We start from the raw sequence: 26,017 nt of genomic DNA on the forward strand, positions 1-26,017 counted from the left end.
CTAGCGTTTAGCTTCCGAATTTGAGCTAGCGTCCACAAGCTACTGAGTCGCTATAGAATAAAAAGGTCTTTGAAAGAATTCGCGTCATATATTTTTCTATTTAATGAATGATAAAGAGGGACGAACGCGTTCTTTGGATTTGACCGGTAACGGTTTTGAAGCGAGGAAGTCGCCCTTACCTGAAGAAGCGTAGCTAGCTTGCGAGCAGCCCACCGGATCTCGGCGTCGCCTTGGAAACGGGCCATGGCGGTCGGTCGCGCCCCTTGAGCCAAAGTCATGTCGTCAGGCGTCACAGGGCTGCCAACCGGCGATGACACCGGCGACGTGAAGCAGGTGAGGCGTGGCGAGGCGACGTCCGGAGCGGCCTTTGTAGTCCACGGCGGGCGGCAACGACGACGACGACGACGACGAGCTTCTCCCGACCGACAGGCACAAAATGGCGGCGGTTAGACTCGGAGTAAGTTCACCGCTCGATTCAATCGCTGCTTAAACGCAGCAAATGAGTTCATAAAATACGCCAATAATTCACCGAGCCGAAATGGGAGGAAGAAGTCGAATAAGGCCCCCGTTAGTGTGTGCACAACGTTTTTGCTAGCGTTGTTTTGACACCTGCGCTTGGGCGTGGGCGCGTTTTGGATGACGACACTTTAGGTTACGACTTCCGGTTTGTGTAGGGGTCTCTAATTGCATTATCTCCTTTACTCACTGGCGATGGGTGGCGACTCAATACATTCGTTGTCACGATACTACAATTTTCAATTCGATATCTTTATTGACTCAGTATCAATTTTGATACATATAGCGTATTAATAAGTCTAAAATGAGTTTTTTTTAATGAACCTTTTTTCTCAATTGGTAGCAATTATTTTTTGCCCTTTCCCAGTCATTAAAAAAAGACCAAAATTAATCACAAAAGGCCCACAATGATCCGAAAGTAACTCAAAATCAACACAAAGTAACCTGAAATCAACAGGAAGTCTGTCAACAACAGGAAGTTGCCCAGAAATGTCACCAAACCAACAGGAAATGATCCAAAATTTACAGGAAATTCCCCCAAAATCAATGTGAAGTGATTAAAAAAAAATCATTGCCTGACAGGCATCCAATTTCAAAGCCATTGACGACGCCAGATGTCCAATTCATCACTGGGAGCCAATTGGCAATCTGGCACCGCCAATGGCGAACAAGGAAACCCCCCCAAATTCTCCGGTTTTTACTCAGAGCTGGTCAGATTGTGGGCGGAGCCTACAAGCAAACAGCAGGCCCCGCCTCCATTCCCAATCGTGACCCTCTTGTGTCTGTCTGTGTGGCAGCCATGATAAGAAAAAGTTCCCGCCTGGAGTCATCGGGCTACTACAGCAGCGACGGTCTGCCCGTCATCTCGTACAAGGAGACTCCTTACAGGTAGGCAGGTGTGTCCATGTCGGTCTTCTGAGGCGTTACCTGGCCTGGCCGCCATATTGGATGTGGCCGAACGGCCAAAAAGACCCACGGGGGGCCCCCCGCCGTCCGTGTCTGAAGGCCGGCCTCGTCCTCGCAGGAAACTTTGGACTCGGATCCGCGCTCAGCCACGCCCCCGCAGAGTCGCCACGGACGTGAAGATCACCGTCCGCCGGTCCGAGTTCGCCATGGTCGGCGTCAGTCCGGCGCCGGCGCGCAGGGGGAGGCGAGGCCTGCGCTTGGCACGGCTTTACCTCATCCCCCTTTGCATCCCCGTCTTCTGGATCCGTGAGTATACCAAGTGTGGGGGGAAGAAGGATTTAGACCAAAGAAAAGGTTCTGAGACTGGAGAAGGTTCTCAAGGGAGGTGATCCCGGTCCAGGATCCAGGTTCTGGTCAAAAATGTAAAAGCTCGGTAGCCCAAAGCGAAGCGACCAATCCCGTCTAGGGAGACGGTTCCGGTCCGGAGATGAGTGCAGGTGGCGCCCCCTGGCGTTCTCATCCTTCCTTCTCTTGACTTCTTCCGTCCCGCAGTGTGCGAGCTGTTGATCGGGCAGATGACGGACGGCACGGTTTCCCCCAACTCGGTAGGGGGTCCGCCGAGGAGCTGCCTGCCTCCCTCCCCGGGCCTCCTCTTCAAGCTCCTCCCTCTTTTTCGTCTCCCGTCCCATTCCAGATCTCCGGGCGCGGCAACGAACTCCTGGAAGAATTCTACAGCAAGTTCAACGAACTGAAGGCTCGGCTCAACAGCTACGAGGAGCTGATCCGGAAAGACGAAAAGGAACCCATGTGGGCCAACGTTCCCAACTACGCCTTGGAGTCGGCCGGTCGGTACTCGGCCCGCGTCCGCGTTCCTCCGTGGCGCCACGGGAAACCCACCTTTTGGGTCAACAGGCGCCAGCGTGCTGTGCAGCGCCTCGTCGCCGCCGCACAAGATCAAGCCCGGCTTCTTCGGATACTTTCGCCGAGGGGCGGTCCGTTCGCGAGTGGTCATCGAGGTGAGGCCCCGCCCACCTTCCGAAAAAACCCATCAGACCCGCCCACCCACCCTGACTGGCTCCACCCACAGGGAAAGTCCGAGCTGCAGCCGGGCAACTGCTGGGCCTTTGGCGGTGCGCGGGGGAACCTGACGGTGGCGCTCTCGCACCCGGTGGTGGTCACCAGCGTGACGCTGGGACACGTGGCCAAGAGCATCTCGCCCACCGGAGACATCCCGCACGCTCCCAAGGAGTTCAGCATCTACGTGAGCGGGTCGCCGTTTCGGGTCTTTCCGTCAAAAAATTTCCCCCGGTGATGACGACATATCCAGTTTTTGACGTCCATCTTATTTTGCGTCCTCCAGGGCTTGACGTCGGCCAATTCGCCGGCCATTAAACTGGGAAACTTCAAGTACAACCGCAACGGCCTCTCCTTCCAGAACTTCAGGGTTTCGGTGAGTAAGGGTTAGGCGCCCTGTCTATTTCGGAGAAAATTTAAGACTTTTAAGTGCGCCTTATAGTCATGATAATACGGCAAGTTCATAAAAATGTGAAAATCCACACTGACATTCACAATCGGAAGCCCCTCCCCTTGCTACTAGGACTCAGAACTGAAGTTTTTTTTAAAAAGGGCTGATCCTACCTGACGGTTTTTGGTTTATCGCGGCCATGTCTGGTCGACATGAACCGCGATAATGGAGGGATTACTGTATTGATTGATCGGCTATTTCATGACGCCCATGCTGTGTCCAATCGTAGGACAAAGGCTCCCCCGTCAGCACCCACGTCACCCTCCGCGTGGAGAGCAACTGGGGAGACCCGACGTACACGTGCCTGTACAGTTTCAAGGTGCACGGACGGCTGGCGTCCTGAAATGGCGCCGCCATCACCGCGGACACCCAGCACATCCACGGCGGCGACCGCTCGCCCGTCCGACGGACGAACGGCGCGGGAGGCGGAGCTTCCCGTCGCCCGCCGGCACTCTGACGAGTCACCTTTCGTGAAGATGACCCACTTGACGCGTGCAATACTGTGTATTCGTCGTTTTACGCTCGCCGTAACGTCGTTCCGGCCGCCATTTTTTTAAAATGATCGGCGAGGAAATAAATGACGCGGAACGGACTAGGACGGAGGCGGCCGCTGGCGCTTTTCGGCGCCATGGACGGCGGCGTGCGTCCCGTTCCTTTTTCAACTGGCAGCCAGTGAGGGAGGGAATTATTCGGGTGTCATTTTTCGCCATTCGTGGTTTTTATTCAATGGAAAAATCATGTTCTTTTTTTAAATTCCCCCCCAAAAAATGAAAACAGCAAATTGTCTTTAGTGTTCACATTTGTTTTAATGGTTGATCTATTTCCATTTATTAAAAAAGCCAAAATGGAGAATTTTTTTTTGGTTCATATTCAAAAGGATAATAAATGCAATAAATATTATTTTCATTTTTTTCTATTGATTGCACGATTGCTGTTAGCCCTTGGACGTTCATCAAGTATATTTTTTTAAGTTAAAAAAATACCAGCATATTTACTGTTTGTTTTCTTAAATAATAAACTGATTATTGATATCAAATAAAAGGATTAAAAACAAATGTCCGTGTTGACGTCAACATTTCACTTGATTAAAAATTCCCTTTTAAAAGAAATGGGTGATCTCACAGGAAGTTGGTTTTCAGCGTGATGCTAGGCGACGACTTGGCGGCCGAGCTAGCCGGCGCGCTAGCGTTAGCGCTCTCCTGGTCTCCCTTGAGGGCCGCTTCCAGGCGGGCCTTCAGGTGAGGAGACGTGGACACGGCCGACCTAGCGCGACGTCGCGGATTAGCGACCGCTAACAAAATGGCCGTCGGTTCCGTCGGATGGGGCTCACCTGAAAACCGCCGAGTGTTGAGGTCCCAGGCGCATGAGGTGCCCAAGCGCCGCCCGGTGCAGCGAGCGAGACGGTGCCGGGGCCGAGCTCACGGCGTTTTCGTCCAACAGGAAGGAGAGGAGCACCAGGAACAAGATGGCGACCAGTGGAGCGCCTGCAGCAAAAAAAAAAGTGCTAGAGCAGAGACTCGGGTTGGTTTGCGGGTCGCGTTAACGTCAACTTGAGTTCATGTGGGTCGGACCATTTTAGATATAATATTTAGATTTTTTTTTCCATAAATGGATTAAAAGAATTGGATTAAAAGCCTGGAATATTCTGTTTTTTTAATAGATCTAAAACAATGTTTATTTGAGCTTTTTTAAATATATTTTTAGATTTTACAAAATGATTTTTGAACTAAAAACAGAAAAAAATGATTAAAAAATGACAATGATTGATTTAAAAGGGGGAAATATCAGGAAATTTGATATACATCTATACTCTTCATTTCAATTTGATCCTAAAACGTACTTTGTAGCATTTCAAAAAATCATGATTTTTAACACTTAACATGGTATTTCAAATCATTTTCTGGCTGGAGCATCTGGATTCTTTTTTTTTTTTGGTAAACGCTTAAATAACCAATAAATAAAAACATTTAATCCAATTTTACTCACGGCGTTGCGGGTCTGCCGCCAGCGTCAGAACCTCCAGGGCGGTCACGGCGTCCAGAACCACCTGCAGCTCCTCCGGGCTTTCGGGTCGCCGCCGTTCCGCTTTCTGTCGGGCGGGCGAGCGTTTTGAGGTGGACCGAGGGGTCAAAGGGCGAAGGGGGCGGGGCTACCTGAAGGAACCTCAGCAGCGGCGGTCCCAGAGCCCGCACGTACGGCGCCGAAAGGTCCGGCCCGCCTCCAAAGAGCCACGCCAACAGTCGGAAGCAGCGAGACGCCACCTAGAGGAGGAATTCATCATCATTTTGTATTTTCAAAAACATTTTTTTTTTAAGAATTGCATTTTAGTAGTGTTCATTTTAATTAAAATAATAATTGTATCTTGTTTTAAGAGGAAAATTCTGTGGTCTATTTCTTTATATTTAAAATTGATTCACATTAATTATTTAAACAAGAAAGGACAATGGGGAAAAATGACTAATATTTGTTTTTCCTTATTTTGAACTAAAAATGCGAAAAATAAGAAAACCCTGCTGGAAGAAAGGCGGTACTGACGTCGGGGTCTGGAGCGTCCATGGCGTCGCCGAAGCAGCGCAGCGTGTCGGCGTACAGCGTCGGCGCCCCCGCGCACACGTCGGGCCCGGCGGCCGACAGGAAGGCGGCCAGCGCCGTCAGGAGGGCCGCTTGGTCCGCCCCCTCGGCGTGGCGAGCGTCCAGCAGCGTGCGTAGGGCCGAGCGCGCCACGCCCTTCCAGGCGTCGTCGACGCCACTTTTTTCCCGAAGACTCGGCGAGGATACCAACGCCGTTTGGAGCGCCAGCAGGAGCGTGCGCGCCACCAGGCCGGGCCCCGCCACGTCCAGGCCGGGGTCGTCGTCCGAGGCATCCGGGAGGGGCCACACGCCACTTCCTGGATGGCGGTCTAAATCGGAGAAAAAAAAGAGATGAAAATATTAGTAATCATAATATTAAAGAAACACTATAAAACCAGACTAGGAAAAAAATAATATAAAAATCAGACTGAAAAAAATTGTAAATAAAAAGCAAAAAAAATACACAATACAAATCAAATAAAGAAATACATAATATAAAATATATATCATTATAAATAAACACCATAAAAACCCAGAGTGGAAAAAATAGATACCAAAATAGAGAAAAAAAATAGAGAAAACTAAAAGGCCAGACTAAAAAAAAAAGAAAATAAAATGCAAAAAATACAGAATCCAAATCAAATAAAGAAATAATATTAAAATCATATTAAATAAACACCATGAACACAGACTGGAAAAAAATAGATACTGAAAAAATAATAATAGACAAAACTAAAAGGCCAGACTCAAAAAATTGCAAAAATAAAATGCAAAAAAAAATACACAATCCAAATAAAATAAAGAAATAAAATATATAAATATTTTTAAATAAATTATAAACCCAGAATGGAAAAAATAAATAATGAAACAATTGAAAAAAATAACAAGCAGCCTTGACTACAGATGTCAAAATAAAATGTAAATAAAAACACACACAAACCTGGAATACTACCATGTTGTGCGGGGGGTCGTACAGCCAGCTCTCGTAGCACTCCCAGGAGCAGGTAAAGGATTGTGGGTAAGACGGCCACGCTTCCTGCGCCGCAACGTCCCGGTCAATTCCGATGGAACGCGGCGGGATTCGAGTCGGGAGCGGGCGGCGCCGCTTCACCTTGGGGCGAGCAGAGCGCCGGCAGCTGCGAGAGGACGCGCAGGGCCGACGACACCAGGAGGCAATCGCCGTCGCTCAGATTCCACACCCGGTGCTCCGAGGCGGCCATTTTGGGGCAGAGAACGGGTAGCTTTCTCAGCAGCACACTCAGGCAGATCTCCAGCGCCCCGAAGACCAGCGAGCGTCCGGGCACCAAGCCGCCCGTGTCGCGGCCCTCGCCGAACTCCGGCACCGTCTCCTTCTCCGACGCGGCGTCGTCCGCTGCGGGGGGGAGGAGCCACAGACGAGGGTGACGGCGCCGCTGGACGCCGGCAAGCGTCGGTCGGGCCTCACCTTCCACGCCGCGTCGCTTCTCGCCGACGTGATCCCGAGTGGCCGCCACGATCCGTTCCAAGAGGTCCAACGCGTCCTCCTGGACGGCCGCAGACTCCCCGGTGACCATCAGCCTGTGCAGGACGGCCAGGATCTCCACGCTCAGCGCCTACGTGGGCGTCGCCGACGGGTCAAAAAGAGTCGACGCGCCTGGGCTCGGACTCACCTGGTCGCTGGCCACTTTGGCCCGGGCCCAGGGGACGTCCAGCGGCGCCTGTAGAGCTCGCAGACAGGAAGTGATGTTCTCCGTGCGCGCCTCCGAGTGGGGGGAACACAGGAAGTGCACGCTGAGGCCTGTGGCAAAGACACGGGCCAGGTGATCCAAAATGGCAACCACGACGACGAGCGGGTCACAAAAGAAAAATGAACAAAGGGGAGGGGCAGACTGAGAGAGCAGACCCGCCCCCAAACAGCTAAAAATTCAGAGCTTCCCTTGAAATATGAACCAAGTTACAGCCAAGTACATTTTGGGACCTCTTTGACCTTTGACCTCAGTGCCCCAACATGTAAACACCACATCTGTCTGTCCAAGCACGACGGACGGCGGCGTGCTCACCCACGACGAGGTGGAGTCGCTCGGCCCCGACGTCCTCGGGACTGCGGGGGGCGTCGCCCCCCATGGAGGTGGGCGTGACCGGGCGTGACAAAGTAGCGGGGGCGTCGTCGCACGTCACAAAACCTCGAAAAAGCACCGACCGATGGAAAGGTTAGCGAGGATGACTATATTTACAACATTAACTCGTTCTCATCAACAGGAATGAAAGAACTTTTAACAAAAATTAAACTTAATAGCAGAAAAAAAATGCGAAGATGTGAATTCGCGATAATCGAGGGAAGACTATTGACTTTTCCAGAGTGCAATACCTGTGCTTCGCAGCCAGAGGGCAGCGGCGTGCAAGATGGGCGCCCAAGAGGCCGAGTAATAACCTGCCGTCTGATGGGCCTTGAAGAAGGACCCCCCCGCCGCGAGGTCCTCGTCGTCCCGCGGCAGCGTGAGGGCGCCGTAGTCCCGCAGCGCCGCCAGCCACAGACGGCTCAACTCGGGCAGATCGGACCGGACCAGCGCCAGAAGACCCCCGTCGTCGTCGTCGACGGCGTCTCGTCCGCTCTTCCGGACGGCCGCCACGTAAACCTGAAAGGGGCCGGTGAGAGTCGCGGCGTAGGCCGAGTGCCGTCCGTGGCGCTGACGCTCACCTGCGCCCAGGCCTTGAGGACGGCCAGCTTCTCCATGGTCACCGTGGCCTCGTCGTAGAGCTGACCGCGGGCCTCGCTTCCCGCCCGGACCTTGGCCAGCGACGAGGCCAGGAGCCGGTGCACGCGTTCGACGTCGCGTGGTTCGCTCAGCACGCCGCTTGTCAGCCACGTGCTGCACACCTGACAGGAAGTGTAGACAGGGAAAAGAAGTTTACTTTTTTTAAAAACTTAAACCATGCATATATGCATTCCTTCAATACTTCACATAAACATAAAGTCCTCGGGTTACCCCGGTTCTGACCTACGTCGTTTCGGCGTGACGACAAATCCCCCTCCCCCTTTCCATAACAGCTTCAGAATTGAAGTTGTCTTTTTTTAGTAAATGTGTCAAAGTGGCGGCCCGGGGGCCAAATCTGGCCCGCCGCCTCATTCTGTGTGGCCCGGGAAAGTCAATCATGAGTGCTGACTTTTTGATTTAGGATCAAATTCAAATGAAGAGTATAGATGTATATTAAATTTTCTGATTTTACCCCTTTTAAACCAATCATTGTCATTTTTTAATCCATTTTTTCTGTGTTTTTAATTCAAAAATCATTTTGTCAAATCTAAAAATATATATAAAAAAGCTCAAATAAACATTGTTTTAGATCTATAAAAAACAAAATATTTAGAGCTTTTGATCCAGTTCTTATAATCCATTTATGAAAAAAAAATTCGAAATATTATATCTAAAATGGTCCGGCCCACATGAAATGGAGTTGACGTTAATGCGGCCCACGAACCAACCCAAGTCTGACACCCCTGCTCTAAAGTCATGAGCTGCCATCGTGTTCACCTCGTGACAAACTGGTTGCGATTCACAGCGAACCACGATTGAACTGAGGTCAATTCAGTCATTCATGGGTTAAACTTGCAAATTAGGACACTGTCAGTTGTGTGTGTGTGTGTGATTTGCCCACCTCACAGGCCTTGGCCGTGACATCGGGAGGAGCGTCGGCGGCGAAAGCTGGTCTGAGAGCAGCTCCGACCTGCGGAGGAAAAAAAAACACTAAAGAATGATCCATTTTTTAGCACCCCCAGCTCACCCTAACCCGCTCACGTTGGCCTGGTACTGCTCCAGGACGACGTGGCCCGGGAACTCGGGCTCCGCCACGTGCCTAAAGGCCGCCGTGATGGCCAGCAGCGCCTGCAAGCCCGCCAGTCGCAGCCGCTCGTGGGGGTCGGTGGCCGCCATGAAGGCCACGCGCACCATATCGCCCAGGTGGAGCACCAGGAAGTCTGAGCGCGGGCGGGAATTGCCATCAGTCGGACGCCAATTTTTGCATCTCGGATTTCAATCGAGCCGCTTGGTGGCAAAGGGTCGATTTTCCCAAAGCGTTAAAACGTCGGGTTCGCCGCCGGCGGGCTTACCGGTAGAGTCTCGCGCTCGTCTCTCCTGCGCCGCCGCCAGGTCAAAGTGGGCGGGGTCTTCTTTCTGGCACTGCGAGATGATTCGGCACACGCACTCCACGGCGAAGCGGCGCGTGTGCCAGCGGGTGGCCGGAAACGGGCCCGGCGAGTCCGACCCGGCTCGGAAAGCCGACGAGTCGTCGTCGTCGCCGCCGCCTCCGCCGGGGTCCGCCTCCTCCCCGCTTGCACACGCTGTGGGGATAAACGTGACTCTCAAAAACTTGATTGTATCTCAACCCCCTTCAAATGGATTGGACGTCTACCGCCGTCGAAAGGAGCCAATCAGTGTGTAGGAAATACGGAAGACATTGTAAAAAAATGTCCCCAAAAAGAAATGTTGAATAAGTGTCGAAAAATAAATATTGAAATCAGGCTAAAATGGGAATAAATATTAATATTTTAACCAGGGCGGCACGGTGGTCGAGTGGTTAGCGTGTCGGGCTCGCACTTCTGAGGTCCTGGGTTTGATACCAGGTGGCTCCTGTGTGGAGTTTGTTCTTCCCGGGCTTGCGTGGGTTTTCTCCGTGTATCCCAGTTTTCTTCCACATCCCAAAAGCATGCAGGCTAGGCTAATTGTATGCTAAATTGTCACTGATTGGTTGTTTGGGTTCTCGTGCACTGCGATTGGCTGGCCACCGATTCAGACTTGGCTGGGGTAGACTCCAGCACCCCCCGAGACCCTGGTGAAGATAAGCGATTCGGAAAATGAATGACTATTTGACAACTTTTTACAATTTCCTTGTTTTGAATGAATTTGTTTAGTCACGTATTGAATTTTGGCGGTCAGTTTTTTTTTTTAGCGATGGTCCAAGAGCGACTCACCGATGGACGCGGTGGCCAAGACGTCCTTGCAGAGCTTCAGCCTCTCCCCCAGCGTCCCGCCGGCCTCTCCGGACGTCATCAGGTGGACCAACGTCTCGCGGACGTCCCTCCGCAGTCCCGCTTCCGACTCCCGATCCAGCAGGGAGAAGAGCGCCCCCTCCAGGCCCGCCTCCTTCAAAGTGACGTCTGCGAAGGCGGTCGAGCGTCGAGATCGGTTGAAATAGAACGGCGTTCCCAGGGCGGCCACTACCCACCTAGTTGCGTTTTGTCCCGCCTCCGCGGCTCCTTCGGCGGCGCCACGGCGAGCCGGCGGACTTCGGGGGCCTCGCGCTGGACCAGCTGGCGCAGGCACGCCACGGCCGCCTGGCGAAGGAACAGCTGCGAGCTGCGAAGGTTGGCCTGCCGCAAACGAGCGAACGCTGGTTAACCCACGACCTCGACGAACCAGAACGCGGGAGAAAGCCCGGCCGGCAGCCATTTTAAGGCGATTACACGTGAAGGATGGTGTTAAATGATAGGCTGCCGTCGACGGCGGTAGACGTCCAATCCGATGGAAGCATGAGATTGGATTATTGAGTTTTTATTTGGTTTTTTTACCAAAAAAATCAATCAGGAATCCAAAATGGCATCGCTTCGGATTGATTGGACGCCTACTGGTGATGAAGTCATTAATAAAAGAACTCCTGGTGGCAAACCCATTTCAATCGACGGCAAAAAGGTGATTGGACGCCATGTCGTCATCAGTGTTACTAGGAAAAAAGTGCATTATAAGGACAGGCAAAGCAAACTTAAAGGAGACATATTATGTAGCGCTCAATCCGTTATGAAATGGTTCTTGCTTCCAATACCACTCATTTATATACATTTAATATTTGAGTGTGATTGGCTACTGCCAACAGCAATGGATTTGCACATGATATATCTCCTTTTTTAGTGTTTAGTCGAGCCAATCCAAAGATTTCCACCCGGGGAGAGAGCACCTACCTTCCTGGAACATTCCAGTAAGACATCCTAGAAGAAATGACATATAGCTTTAAGGCAAAACACCCACACCTCCTGATTGATCGCCCTTGACAGCTATATAGACCTTAGTCCTGGCCCAAATGATGCCATGTATGTAGCATGTATGTATATTTGGAATGATCTGATCTTTTTGAACAGACCAGATTGAAACTTCGCAAATCTGTGACCTTTGAGGTCATGACCCCAAATTTAATCCCCCTTACCGTTTTATATTTAAAAATACAACCACCCCTTTCTTCGTTCTTGAGTTATCTTGAACGAACCTTGTTTCATTAAAACAAAACGCTAATGTTTGACAATAACTTATTCATTAAATGGAAAATTCTGTTTCCCATGTGACTCCGCCCACATTTTCTCATCCCCTCTTCCTAATCCAAATGTAATTTGAAAAAAAAATGTAATATCAATCTCTAATTGTTCTGATCACTGAATTTCTTTTCTGACCTCTGTGACTTTTGACCTAATAACCCCAAAATGTCACAAAGAAAGACCAAGACCGCCATTTTGGTGCTAGGTTCACGTGTGTCTCGTGCATTCTTACGCAAAGTGTCGGCACCAGGCTCGCCAGGTGGACGTGTTGCGGGCAGAACATGTGCAGCTGCTGCAGACAGGAAATGGCACGGGCCCGGACCAGACAGTGGGGCGTGGCCTGCATGGCGCCGCACGCCGACAGGCAACTGGAGCGCAACGCCGCCACGTCGGAGCCCTCGCCTGACCGACGAAACGCCACGTTGAGGATTTTCCCGGGCGGTGCCGATCCCCGAGCCCGCCCTCCTACCTTGCAAGTCCGGGCCCAGGCGGGCGACGAGGGCGTGCAGGCAGCGGCCCAGGCTGCGGTGCACCTCGGGGTGGGTGGGCGGAGCCGAGAGCAAGAGGCGGAGCACCAGCTTGAAGGAGGCTTCCGCGTGGGCTCGGTATAGATTGGACGAAAGGTCCGCCAACAGGGATAGGCTGTGTAGAGACCATGTCTGGAGGACAAAAAAAAATTAATACACGTAAATAAGCATGACAAAGTGTATGCATGTCACTTTATTCATTGGAGATACATATTGTGCAAACATTTTTCTCGTGGACTTTGTATATTTTCAATGTCTTTTATTGTTGTTAAATATGGCTTTCATATCGTTTAGCAAAAGAGCTAGCTGGGCGTGTATTGGAGGGATAATGGATTAGCACACAGGTGTCAAAGTGGCGGCCCGGGGGCCAAATCTGGCCTGCCGCATCATTTTGTGTGGCCCGGGAAAGTCAGTCATGAGTGCCGACTTTCTGTTTTAGGATCAAATTAAAATGAAGAGTATAGATGTAGATTAAATTTCCTGATTTTCCCCCTTTTAAATCAATCATTGTCATTTTTTAATCCATTTTTTCTGTGTTTTTAGTTCAAAAATCATTTTGTGAAATCTAAAAATATATATAAAAATAGCTAAAATAAACATTGTTTTAATCTTTAAAAAACTGAATATTCAGAGCTTTAAATCCAGTTCTTTTAATCCATTTATATAAAAAAATTGAAATATTATATCTAAAATGGTCCGTCTCACGTGAAATCAAGTTGACATTAAAGCGGCCCGCGAACCAACCCGAGTCTGACACCCTTGGTGTACCCTATCGACTGATTTATTTGATTTTATCGTGATAACAATTTCAGTATTGGTCCATCTATAAAGCGCACTGGATTATAAGGCGCCCTGTCTATTTTGGAGAAAATTTAAGTGTGCCTTATTGTCGTGAAAATACGGTAGTCATTTATTTAACAGGGCTGGGCAAACTAAAAAAAGGGCAAAAGTGAGTGCTTTGGTTTCAACGTGGACAGAGCAAAGCTTTCCACAATACTAGTGTCCTGCGAGTGCAATCAGTGGATTGGCGTCAGGTGCTTGTCGTAGCCCAACCCCCGCTGCTTCAAAGTTTGTCAGCTAGCTCGGTCAGGGCTGGATGGCTTGGAACGAAAAAGCTGCCCCCACCGTCCACCCACGTTGGCCCAACCCCCGTTGATGCAACTTTGCCACCTATGTCTGTGCTGGATGACTGAAAACAAAAAGCAGCCAGTTCAAGACTGAAACAAGAAGCACCTGAGTGCAATCCACTGATTTACCAGATTTGCGCTAATGTTTCCTCTTTAGAGGATGAGACGAAAGCACCCATGAACCCACTGCGGAATATAGTTGGTATAGTTTGCCCACCCTTCGACGAAACGTGAGATTAAATGCAATTGGCTCTAGAGGTGACTGTGTCATTAATTAATTCCCTTCAAAAAGAGTGCATTCAGCCAAAGTACCTTGTCTCTTCATTCCCCAAACTACCAATTACCGTAGGTCAAGGGTGTCAGACTCAGGTTGGTTCGCGGGCCGCATTAACGTCAACTTGATTTCACGTGGGCCGGACCATTTTACATCTAATATTTAGATTTTTTTTTAAATAAATGGATTAAAAAAACTGGATTAAAATCCCTGAATATTCCGTTTTTTATAGATCTAAAACAATGTTTATTTTAGCTTTTTTTAAATATATTTTTAGATTTTACAAAATGATTTTTGCACTAAAAACACAGAAAAAATGGATTAAAAAATGACAATGATTGATTTGAAAGGGGTAAAATCAGGAAATGTAATATACATCTATACTCTTCATTTGAATTTGATACCAAAACAGAAAGTCGCCGCTCATGATTGACTTTCCCGGGCCACACAAATTGATGCGGCGGGCCAGATTTGGCCCCCAGGCCGGCACTTTGACACCTGTGCCGTAGGGTCTTGCATATTACCCGTATTTGTAATTTTTTAAAAAAGATGACCGAATCAAGGGTACGTCCTATATGCGCACAAGACTTGCTATACTCCTTTTCACCAGTAGATGTCGACAAAGTAATTGTAAATGTTCATTAACATTCAATATTCATATGTGCTGTCCCTTATTAAATAAATCAAACTCCTACTCAAGCGCGCTCTAAAAAAGGAAATTAAATTAAGTAGGGTGGGGGCAGGCCTTGGATAGCTTTAAAGGTTATTAGGGGGGGGGGGGTTGAGAGGTAGTTAATTCTTGTAACTGTACTCATAATAATAAATGTCCTCTTCCAGTCAATATTATATACGTGGTGCAGTACCTGAACCTCAGGAGAGGTGGCGTCCTGACTCAGCGTGAAAAGCACCCCCAAACAGGCGGACAAATGCTGAGGCGAGCTGACGCCGCCCACGTAGCGGTGCAGCGTCCCGAGAGCCAGAGCGCAGCCGCTGCGGGACGCCGCGTCCCGGGCCTTTTTGAGCCTGCCAGTAGAAAACCGTGTCAAATACGAGATCTTTGTGATTTCATTTAGCGTAGCTGCACGAGCGCTAACCTCTCAAAACAGAGAAGCGAGACGGAGATGGTGAAACCGGCGTCTCCGACCACGTGCGCCAGGCGCGCCAGTCCCTCGGCCGCCGCGCAGCGTAGGGCGGCGCTGTCGGCGTCCAGCGCCCCCAGCAGGAGAGACGCCGCCGGGACGCGGGCCTCCACCGGGCCCAGAGAACCTCGGCCGGTTTTCGGGTCCTGGGGAGAACGTAGCATTTAGCCAATTATATTCAAAATATGTGACAGAGATGCCAAATACGACCGATCTTTCGCAGTTTACTACGGCCAGTCTAAATATGTATTCTGTGTCAAAAATAAATCTTTTTTTTTTCAGCAAATACCATAGAAAATATTGGAACTTTTGTTTTTTTTACCAGCTATTTTAACGTACAGTGACGATTCGCTTGGAAACGCCATGTTTTAAATAACTTTTGCATTTTGCACGTTGTCTTTTATTTTGAAAGGAGCACGCTCTTCCTTTTTAACAACAGTGTTAAGACGTGTTAGCTAAGACAAAAATGGGAATAACACTTGATTTACTGTTAGTTTTTTTTCATTTCTTTGCAAGAATTAACTATTGAAAAATCTAAACTATTAGAAAATATTGAGCTTTACTTGAGGTTTAATTATTTACCCACTATGAGATCATTTTGGACGTTTGGCAGCTCTGATATGAGAAGATGGGACAGTACCTTAAGAAAACAACAGAGGGCAGCACAAACACGGGTCTGGACCGCCTGCCGTCGTTGACTCTTCGTCTGCTTGAGGGTCTGGACAAACTGTTCCAAGATCTTCAACCTGGTGCACACAAAAGTGGCAAAAGTCACACAATATGTCACATCAAAGTCAAATGACAAGAGAAACAAAAAAAAACAGGACAAACCTCTGAGCCGAGATGATGTGCGGGAAGAGGTGGCCGAAAAGTTGAGTGATGGCGGCGGGCAAGGCGGCGCCCGGGGTCAGAGGGGCGGGGGCTTCGTCGCCTCCGTCGCACAGAGCGAACGGGTCGTCGTCCAAAGATCCCGCCGAGGAATTTATCTGCCAAACGCCGTTATTGGCACCGGAATACTTACGCTTTTATTTAGCATCCAGCTAGCTATACTCACCCGATCCTCCACGTAGCCGCTTTCGTGGTAGGCGGGGCCGAGCAGCGGCAGGTCGTCGCCATGGCAGAGGGACGACAGGAAGTCGGGTTCCGAGGGCGGCCGGCTGAGGGTCTCCGGGGCCAGCAGGTCCGACACCAGCTGGTTCATCAGCAGACCGAAACTCTCTGTGGGACCAACCGAGAACATTTCAAGCGCGTCCGTCGTGAGAACGCGGGACGACGGCGGGGTTACCCGTGTAGACGTGGGGCGAGAGCGTGGCGAGCAGCTCGTACGCTCGGAGTCGGTACAGCGGCGTCCACGCCGCTAGGCGGGAACCGTGTAGTCCCACCAGGATGGGAAGTCTGCGGGCGGCGGGAAAGAGTCGGTCGGTGGTGGTTTTCGACGGGCGCGACGGGCATAATGGCGGCGACTGACTTTGGGAGGAGGACAACGGAGCACGTGATGGGCACGAGGAGATGACCGATGACGTCGTCGCTCAGCAGTTCCTTGCAGTGGAGCGCCAGCTTCTTCATGGCTGATCACAAACACGCAACATGCCATAAGTGTGTGTATTTGCATGTATGACATGCTAAATTCTTGTAACGTCATGCGCTAATTGTAATTGCTAACGGTTAGCTGGTAAGTGTCATCTCTTCAAGTTAACATAAGAACAAATGACTGACTGTCAAATTTGCAGGATACGTTTGTCATATGAAAAGGGATTAAATTTTGTGGAAAGAGGTCAAAGGTCAGAGGGCCCCATTTAATTGATTTGGATTGGATTGGATAACTTTATTCATCCCGTATTCGGGAAGTTTCGTTGTCACAGTAGCAAGGGGGTGAGGATGCAGAAATAGGAAAGGCATTTTAGACATAAAGAGATAACTCAAGATTAAAAAACGGGATCTCTATCCGGATTGATGTTTGTAATATGACAAGTGATTACATTTTGTGGAGAGGTCAAAGGTCACAATTTCATTTGTTTGATGTTTGTTTTCAAAAAGGAATCGCTATCCGGATGTGTGTATTCGGGATATACGAGCACTTACCACACAGCGCCCCGGCACGTCCCTCCAGCGTCACCTTCCACGTAAAGTAGTCCCCTCGCCTGAGTTCCGTCTCCTGCTCCCTGAGGGAGGCGGGAAACACGCAGCGCCACAAGAGGAGGAGCCGAGGGAGGTGCTCATCCACAACCGCTGGACCTGAAAACACACCCACACAAAAACCATTTGATTCAAAGAAGCCATTTTTTAAATCTCTGCTTCAAAAGATAGTTTTCAACTAACATATCACAACATAATTGTCACAAAACCCTTTGTAGTGGTTTTTATTTTTGATTAAAATGATGAAAAAAAACAAAAATGGATTGGACATCTAACACTCATGGGCAACCAATTAGTTCTTTATTTATTTTTTTCAAAAACATAAACCGTTCATCTCTAGGATTCCTATCGTCTTTGTTTTTTTTCAATAACGACTACGGAAATGTCATTTTGGCCCCAAAAAGGGGAGTGGCTTCGGCTAGCCGCGCCTGTAACGACGAAAGAATTTTACCCAGAGTGCACAGGGAGGAGACGAGCAGCCAGCCGACGTGCGTCCTCTGCAATGCGAGGCGGGCGTTCTGTGAGGCCGACCGCAGCAGGTCCTCGGCCAGGTCCATCACCGCCTGCGGAAAAAAGCCCGGTTATCCGCGTTAGCCTAACTTAGCTCCGCCTCGCCGTTCGGCGGCGTGCCTCGCTCTTGCGTCGCGGTATTCCCAGGGCGCGGCTCTGCACCGCCGCCACCAGGGCGGCCAGGCCGGTCCCGTAGCCCGCTACGGCCTCCGGACAAGACTTGAGCGCCGCCAGACGCTCGGCGCAGCGCTCCAGCAGAGGGCAGCACTGCGACGGAACGGCCGCCGCCACGCAACGCAGGCACCAGGCGGCGGCCAGGCGGGCCCGGGGCGTCGGGTGGAGGAGGACCGAAATCACCGAGTCCAGGAGGCCTATGGGAAATGCAAAAATCTCAGTTCGGGATTTCAGTTTTTCATTTTCTCTGTTTTTGTAAATACAGGAGGACATTTTAAGTCTCGGTGGGCGAGCGGTTAGCGTGGGTTCGATCCCAGGTGGCTCCACAATGTGTGGAGTTTCCATTTAGGTTTTTCCAGGTACTCCGGTTTCCTTCCGCATTCCCAAAACATGCTAAGCTAAATTAGCTAAGCTAATTGGATGCTAAATTGTCCCTGGCAATGAGTGTGATTGGTTGTTTGTTTTTATATCATCGAAATCGACACAAAAAGGGTGAAAATGGAGATGGTGTGAAACCTGTACTGCTGTCTGTAAAAAGGGGGGCAGCCGTGGAGCCCAAGTCTTGGATCAGAGCCCCCAACTCCAGAAGACAGCAGACCAAAACGTGTGGACTGGAGCCAGCGGCGTTTCCGTCCGAGACATCTGGCGCACAAAAAGCATGTTTAGACATAATTTATTTTTTAAAAATGAAGTGAATTCATTTGACTTTTTTTTCCATTTACAAAAACATTTTAAAAGTAAAACAAATAGGAGACTAAGTATATGACGAATCTTCCAAAGTTGACTAGGCTAGTCTTTACCAAACTACGAAATACGCATTTGGTATCAAGACTACCAAAATAAAACCAAGCCATGTTTTTTTTCAGCGATTTACATAGAAAAAAAATGAAAACATTGCCCATTCCCGAGCGCCAACTCACCAAAAGCGTGCTTTTGCCCCGCCACGGTGGCGCACAGGTGCCTAGCGGCGTTGCCCTGAGCCTTCTCCCCCAGGAGCGAGCCCACCGTGCTCCTGAGGATGAAAGAGACGCAGCGGCTCGTGGCCACGGCGTCGCCCGTACCCACGCCGGACGCCATCGCCATCAGGTGCGACAGGAAGGATGCCAAGTTGGCCTCCAGCCAGGCGCCGCCCATCAACGATACAAAGGCCACGCACGCCTGCGGGAAAAGAAATCGGTTAAGTTTTGACTAAAAAACGCAGACATTGATAAACATTGATATGAATTTATATTTTTATTTTCTCATCTGTAATACAGCAGAAAAACTGAAAATAAAGCTGTATTCTGAAAATGATTTCAAGGGCGGTCGGGGGACTAAGTGGTTAGCGCGTCGGGTTCGCAGTTCTGGGACCGTGGGTTCGATCCCGGGTCGGTCCTCACTATAAGGAGTTTGCGTGTTCTCCCTGGGCTTTTGTGGGGGGTTTTCCGGCTAGTCCGGTTTCCTCCCATATCCCCAAAATATGCATGCTAGGCTAACTGGATGCTAAATATTCCCTAGCTATGAGTGAGTGTGTGCGTCGGTCTCGCAGTTCTGGGATCGTGGGTTCGATCCCGGTTCGGTCCTCACTGTAAGGAGTTTGCGTGTTCTGCCAGGGCTTTTGTGGGTTCTCTCCAGGTACTCCGGTTTCCTCCCACAGCCCCAAAACATGCATGCTAGGCTAAAACTGGATGCTAAATTGCGTCTAGCTATGAGTGTGATTGGTTATTTGTCTCCTTGTGCCCTGCGATTGGATGGCCACCCATTCGGGGTGTCCCCTGGCTGGTGTCTATAGTTAGCCGGGATAGGCTCCAGCACCCTCTGCGAGCCTTGTGAGGATAAGCGGTTCAGAAAATGAATGAATATTGGGTCCAAAGTGGTTGGGTTTTTTGGGAAGAAAATGATTCATTTTGATACATGGAGTTACATTACATATTTATGCATTTTTACCGTACAAAACTGTGATTTTTGCCCAAAATATTAATAATGATAACATTAGCAACCCACCTGCGTGACGCCGACGCGGACCTCCTTGCTCACGGAGCTGGTCCCCTTCAGCATGTCGCCGCTGGCCCGTAGAAATCCAGCTCCGCCCCTGGCGAAACCCGCTGACAACAGGTCCGTGACCTCCTGCAGGGTGCCGCGTCCTCGGACGGTCTGTTTGGGGGCTGCCGTGGAAGAAAAAACAAAAACGTGAGAAGACGAGGGATGCCGGTCGGCGTATTCGCGTCGAATGTACCGCCGCCGTGATCCCCGGGCGCCAGCGCGGACGCCAGCAGGCTCCCGAGCAGCTCGGCGACGGCCGCCCGGGCGTCGTGGTCGGAGCCCTCGAAGGCCCGGAAGCACAGCGTGGCGGTGTTTTCCAGCTCGCCGCTCCACAGGAAGGACGCCTCCCGCTGCAGCTCCAGCAGGCACTGGCGGCGAGACGGAAGCGTAAAACATAGCAACGATGGCCAGACGATGCCATCCTGTACTAATATATTTTCTAAATACTATTTTCTTCCTTTTCATACTAAATGAGTGCCAATGTAACTATTCTAACATTTACGTTTACCGGAGAAATATGAAAAGAGCTTTTATTGCCCTTGCCACAATGGCCGCGGGTGGCCATTTTAGTACAGGAAAAGTTCCCATGAAAGTACATGGATTGAAATTAAAATTGAGTCTTAACTATTTTAAACCGATTTAAAAGATAATTGAATTAACGCTCTTTGGCTGCCATTGACGGCAGAGGACGTCCAATCCATTTCAAAATGGGAGGCCTAGCATTCATCCCAATGGACTGGGCGTCCACTCGTGATGATTGGACGCCACCCAATTCGGTGTCTGGACATCTTCCGACGGCCATCTTGGGTAGGGCAAACGATTTTTAAAGGATTTTTGTACCGCGTTTGTACATTTACATAGCAACTCAAACGTACGTGAGCAGGCAATCTCGACGGGCACCACGACGCCGCTCACCTTGGCCGCGGCGCATCGGACCGCCATGGAGCGGTCCGTCAGGCAAGTCCTGGCCGCCTTGTAGATGTCGCGGTGCCCCGACGCCCCCTCGGGGCCCAGACCCCGCAGCATCCTCTCCAGCGACGCCATGATCTCGTAGCGACCTTGGGACTGTCGGCAAAAACGGCGAGAGACGTTGGGAACCTGAACAATAGGGCGTTTTTGGCCACACCCACCTCAGCGTGTTTCAGGGCCTTGAGCAGGTTGGCCAACGTGTCCTTGAACAAGCCGCCCAGGAAGCGGCCCAGATGCTCGAACATGGCGCCGAGGCACGCCACCGCCGCCCTAAAACACAGCAGCACGCCTTGTTGGCGTGATCCTTTTTTTGCAAGGAGGCGTCCCTCGTTTTCGTTGTTCCGCGAACTCACAATCTGTTGGGAAGGGCGGACGGCGAGTCGTCCCTGACGCGGACCACGTCGTTGCACTTCTCCACCAATAAGCTGGCGGCGACGGCATCTCCCAGGCGAAAAAGCAGCGCCAGGCAATGGGCTAGCAAAGCGCGGGAGGGCGGGCCGGGCGAGCCCACCAAAACGCCCGACAGCTGATCCACCAAGCGACGCTGGTTCTGTTTGACGGTGGCCTGAAGAAGAAAATGGACGTATAAGTTGCGGTGTGCATATGCGCCGCCATCTTGAAAAATGCTACTTCATTTATGTTAACTTGTTAACATAAGCTCCACCAAAAATGATTGATAATTAAACACCTACAGACAGCAATAGGGTAGTTAAAATAAATTGGACGTCTATTGCCGTCAATGACACGGAAGAGTCAGGCTATATGAAGTCAAAAGAGATTTATGAACAAAAAAACAAAAATAAATCAATATTCTAGATGAAAATATACATGGGGAACACTAATTGAATGTTATTTTTATTCAAATGTGTTTATTTTGTTTTAAATTTATTAATTTTTTAAGCATTTAAATAGTTTATGACTTGTGGCTTTTTAAAAAGAGATTTATGAACAAAAAAACACAAAAAAAATCAACATTCGACATGAAAATATACATGGGGAACACTAATTGAGTGTTATTTTTATTAAAATGTGTTTATTTTGTTTTAAATTTATTAAATTTTTAAGCATTTAAACAGTTTATGACTTGTGGCTTTTTAAAAAGAGATTTATGAAGAAAAAAAACAAAAATAAATCAACATTCGAGATGAAAATATACATGTATATATGTAATATACATATACACTAATTGATTGATATTTTGATTAAAATGTGTTTATTTTGTTTTAAATGTATTTGATTTTTAACCATAAACATTTTTTATGACTTATACTTTTTCAAATGTATGTCAGTTTAAATAATAGATGATCTTACCAAAATGGATGCTTAAACTCATTCACGATGATTCCAAATTAGTTATCGATTTTTATTCTAGAACAGTTGGATGTCAAAGATATTGTCTCGCGGGCTTTTCTATAGGAATATAATTAGAAGATTTGTTGGGGGGAAAAATATCATAATTTGTGCTTGAAAAGGCTCATTTGGGGAGTTCAACTCACCTTGTCGGTGGAGGGGAGGAGCTTCTTCAGGCGGCAAAGCCAATCAAAAATGAATTCAGCTCGCTGATGTTCACTCAATTGACTGCAGGCTTCTTCGTCCAGCAGGAGGCTCTGGACGCTTGCCATCTTCTTCTTCTTCTTCTCATAAAACAGCAGACAACAACCTAGTGAACATCCTGGCCAAAGAGGAAGACATTAGATATCATTATCTTGACTTAAAAAAAAAGTGTTGAAGCTGACAACTTTATTGGAAACCATTGACAGTCCATGACTTAACTAGGAAAATGCAATTACTAACCAAATAGTGACTAACGTTTTATTAAATACTTTTTAAACCTTGCAACCTGTCGACATAAATACACAAACAAGTAATTAGCTGCCAGTGACGGCGATAGACGTCCAAGTCTATCCGCTGACGCTGTCCCACTTTATTACTAATGCGAGTGAAAAACTCATTTAATTCACGACAGACACGACAAAATAACCACATGACTGGACGTCTATTACCGTCAATGTTTGTAAAAGACTATATACTCAAAGGCATGCTCACTTTTAAGAACTTTAACTTGACGAGAGTAACATTGGTTACGTTAGCATAAACCGGCTGACAGAACGAGTTAAACACCAAAAGCCGACGCACCAACTAAATAAGAATAATGCGCTTCTATCTAAAAGCTTTAATAAATAGTTTCCTAACCTTCGAGTGGAAATTGACGGTGCCGAAGTTGACAAAAGCTGAATTTTACTTTCTTTAGTGTTCTTTTGATGTTGAGGTATAAAAGAAAAGACCGGCGGAAGTGGCTGGAAAATAAGCACCGACAACTTCTGGTTACTTCTACCCTTCGAAATAAAACATTGTGACAGTGTAACAAAGCTTCATAAACAATAACAAAAGTACCTTAAACTGCTAGTGGAGCGAAAATGGTAGGAAGTTATCCCATAAGGAATACATTTTATGTAACTTGTGCATTACGTCACAGTTGACGCGGGAAAGTTTGATATGAACTGGACTGAATACGTATTTTCTTTGTTTATGTACAAGAAAACATTATTTTGAAATGTATGTAAAATACATTTTAATGTTCTTTAAAAACAATGAACAGACAATGGTTAAAAAAGTGGACAACCTCTTGTTTATTTGTTCAACATGCTTGAAAAATAGTTTTTCCATGTACTATGGGATTTTGAGCAGCAATTCCTGTGTCATGAATTATGATAAGAATAAAAATATTTTGGCCAGGATGCACACACCCACCGATTAGTTCATCACAAGTAGATGACCAATCTATTTGAAATGGGTAAACGGCGAATGAATGGCACTGAAAGACGAAGCCTATCAATCAGAATAGATTGGACATCTATCACCGTCAATGGCAAGGAAGCATGACCATTCACAGTCAAAATGGATTGGACGCCCAGCGCTGTCAATGGCATCGGACGGGTTAAATGAGGTCACCAGTCCGACTGGTCCCTAGCTCAGGCCGCGTAATCGATAGTCGAGCAGAAGCGAGCGAACCTGAGAAGGTTCTGGAACTTTCGAACCTGGTTTATTGGTCGCGTCGCGGCGGTCCGGAAGCTGCTTACCCGGCCGCCGACGTCTATGGTGACCGGCATACGTGGACCGAAGCTCGCAAGTGGCAACTAAATAAGCTAGCGCAGGGGGACGCGAACCAGGATAGCGTTAGCAAACCAGGCCAAGGTTAGCAAACCAGGCCAAGGTTAGCAAACAAGGCTAACGTTAGCAGACAGGGCTAACGTTAGCAAACAAGGCTAAATCCTGCGGCGCTCGTAACTCGCGGCCAGCCATGTTCGGCTGCTTGGTGGCCGGACGCCTGGTGCAGACGAACGCGGTCCAGGTGGCCTCGGATAAATTCGTCTTCGACCTGCCGGATTACGAGAAGGTGAACCACGTGGTGGTGTTCATGCTGGGCACCGTTCCCTTCCCGGTCGGCATGGGCGGTGCCGTGTACTTTTCCTTCCCGGACCCGGAGAGCGGCGGGTCGGTGTGGCAGCTCCTCGGCTTCATCGCCAACGACAAACCGAGCGCCATCTTCAAGATCTCGGGGCTGAAGACGGGCCAGGGTGGGGCGCACCCGTTCGGCGCGGTAGCCTCGGCCGCTCCTTCCATGGCGCAGGTCGGCGTCTCGGTGGAGCCCCTGGAGCAGCTGGCCCAGCAGACGCCGGTGTCCGGGGCGGCGGCGTCCACGGCGGACACCCTGCGGCTGTTCACGCAGAAGATGTTGGACAGTTTGTACAACTTCGCGTCGTCCTTCGCCGTCACGCAGGGGCAGATGACGCCCAACCCCAGCGAGAGCTTCGTCCCGGCCAGTTGCATCCTCAAGTGGTACGACAACTTCCAGAGGCGCATGAACCAGAACCCTAACTTCTGGAAGAACTGAACCCGACGCACGAAAAGCTCTCGATGCGTCGTTTTGGACTTTGACGCAGATGGGCGAGACACTTCATTTTGCCTTAATAATAAAAATGTAGTTACTATATAGTGTTATTTTTCTGATGCCAAATAAATATTTTGAAAATATTCTCCTTTTTTTCAAAACTTCCAAAAAGTGCAAAGGAATCCTGGTAAATATGACAATTTCTAATTTTGTGTCATTGGATTGGATAACTTTATTCATCCCGTATTCGGGAAATTTCGTTGTCACAGTAGCAAGAGGGTGAGGATGCAGGAATAGGAAAGGCATTTTAGACATAAACTGGTCCTAGGCTTTCAGAATGCTCCTCAAGCCAGTTTGACATTTTGTAGACCAAGTGCAGACCTGCAAAAAAGTCTCAAGAGGCCATGCCCCAAAACATGCAGAAAGTCTACAGTTTTGGTTTAAAGTTGTAATTTTTGACTCCGTGCCACACAGTTGGAACTGCGTTGATTGAAAAAAAAATCCACTGCTCAAACCAGTTTGACAGAAAGAACATCTTGAAAATTGGTCGACTTTTGTACGTAACAGAAAAAAAATCAAAGGGTGATGTCCCAAAATGCTCAGAAAGTCTAATATTTTGGTTTGAAGTGGACATTTTGGCTTCATTTCAGCCAACTGGAATTGGGTTATTTAAGAATGAAACCCTGAAAACTAAATTGGTATGAATAGCAGACCCACAAAAAGTTTCAAGAAGCCATGCCTAAAACCACAAGACTAATATTTTGTCCTCAGTGTTACCAACTGGAATTTAGTAATTAGTAACTCATTGTCTGCACAAGACATCCCAACCATTTAGCAGTGAATTGACATCGACCAATGATAAACACATTTCAATTTATTTATTGTCGTAAAATGATTAATGAAACTAAATGCATGACTGCATGTTTTTTCCTATATTTCTATACAGCATATCGCTACTGCAATTGCACAATTTGTTTGCAAGTAGCAACAAAAACAATTTGAAGTTGTACAGAGGAAAAACTTGAAATACTCGAAAAACAGTCCTTTTAGAATCAGAGATGGAAATGTTGTTTTAGCATCATAAAAATTGAACTCAGCAGCAGCAGAGGCTACATTTCCTGAGAGTACGTACTCAGGAAGGAGCAAGTGAAGAGGGTGATCAACACAGCCCAAAAGATCAACTGCCCACTATCTACCCTGTCCAGCATCTACAAATCCCGCTGCCTTAGAAGGGCAGAGAGATCATAAAAGACAATATGCATCCCGGTTTCCACCACTTCAAGCTGCTGCCCTCTGGAAGGCGCTAACGTGAGCCATAACAGCCAAGACAAACAGACTCAAGGACACTTTCTTCCCAAGACCTGTCACCATACACCAGTCAAGATCTGCACCTAGGACCTAATCAAGACTTATCGCCAGCCACTTTTGTCACTTTGCACCACTTACCTA

General features: G+C 48.6%; 3 protein-coding genes across 4 annotated transcripts; 2 read left to right on the top strand and 1 right to left on the bottom strand.

Moving 5' to 3' along the window:
- Window positions 1–133: 133 nt before the first annotated feature.
- On the top strand, window positions 134–4,002 carry LOC144089471 (SUN domain-containing protein 3-like). 2 transcript variants are annotated; one of them, XM_077620349.1, is made up of 9 exons: window positions 134–457; window positions 1,314–1,412; window positions 1,541–1,728; window positions 1,975–2,027; window positions 2,117–2,267; window positions 2,335–2,438; window positions 2,510–2,683; window positions 2,783–2,872; window positions 3,177–4,002. In XM_077620349.1, exons 3-9 carry the CDS (start codon window positions 1,629–1,631, stop codon window positions 3,288–3,290), a joined length of 786 nt encoding a protein of 261 aa, XP_077476475.1. In that variant the 5' UTR covers window positions 134–457; window positions 1,314–1,412; window positions 1,541–1,628; the 3' UTR covers window positions 3,291–4,002. The 2 variants fall into 2 exon arrangements, with proteins under 2 accessions (XP_077476475.1, XP_077476474.1); XM_077620348.1 differs by having other exon boundaries at window positions 137–457; window positions 1,314–1,404.
- heatr5a (HEAT repeat containing 5a) lies at window positions 3,729–24,578 on the bottom strand. Its single transcript, XM_077620351.1, has 40 exons — window positions 23,715–24,578; window positions 22,870–22,973; window positions 22,173–22,348; window positions 21,030–21,241; window positions 20,838–20,946; window positions 20,623–20,772; window positions 19,901–20,075; window positions 19,669–19,829; window positions 18,606–18,843; window positions 18,202–18,327; window positions 17,632–17,882; window positions 17,453–17,564; window positions 16,948–17,100; window positions 16,334–16,433; window positions 16,151–16,260; window positions 15,920–16,083; window positions 15,697–15,851; window positions 15,506–15,611; window positions 14,821–15,011; window positions 14,590–14,749; window positions 12,268–12,457; window positions 12,031–12,200; window positions 11,451–11,477; window positions 10,721–10,865; window positions 10,467–10,652; window positions 9,606–9,836; window positions 9,295–9,473; window positions 9,155–9,223; window positions 8,196–8,375; window positions 7,866–8,133; window positions 7,558–7,680; window positions 7,168–7,295; window positions 6,963–7,110; window positions 6,630–6,890; window positions 6,459–6,554; window positions 5,483–5,847; window positions 5,101–5,208; window positions 4,934–5,036; window positions 4,278–4,431; window positions 3,729–4,210 (listed from the first exon to the last, which is right to left on the bottom strand). The coding sequence occupies exons 3-40, from the start codon at window positions 22,296–22,298 to the stop codon at window positions 4,066–4,068; spliced, it is 6,075 nt and encodes a 2,024-aa protein (XP_077476477.1). The 5' UTR covers window positions 22,299–22,348; window positions 22,870–22,973; window positions 23,715–24,578; the 3' UTR covers window positions 3,729–4,065.
- Window positions 23,648–24,711, top strand: hikeshi (heat shock protein nuclear import factor hikeshi). The gene has a single exon (XM_077620350.1). The coding sequence runs from the start codon at window positions 23,978–23,980 to the stop codon at window positions 24,569–24,571; it is 594 nt and encodes a 197-aa protein (XP_077476476.1). The 5' UTR covers window positions 23,648–23,977; the 3' UTR covers window positions 24,572–24,711.
- Window positions 24,712–26,017: the final 1,306 nt, after the last annotated feature.

The sequence above is a fragment of the Stigmatopora argus genome, chromosome 15 (assembly GCF_051989625.1).
Source record: "Stigmatopora argus isolate UIUO_Sarg chromosome 15, RoL_Sarg_1.0, whole genome shotgun sequence".
NCBI lineage: Eukaryota > Metazoa > Chordata > Actinopteri > Syngnathiformes > Syngnathidae > Stigmatopora > Stigmatopora argus.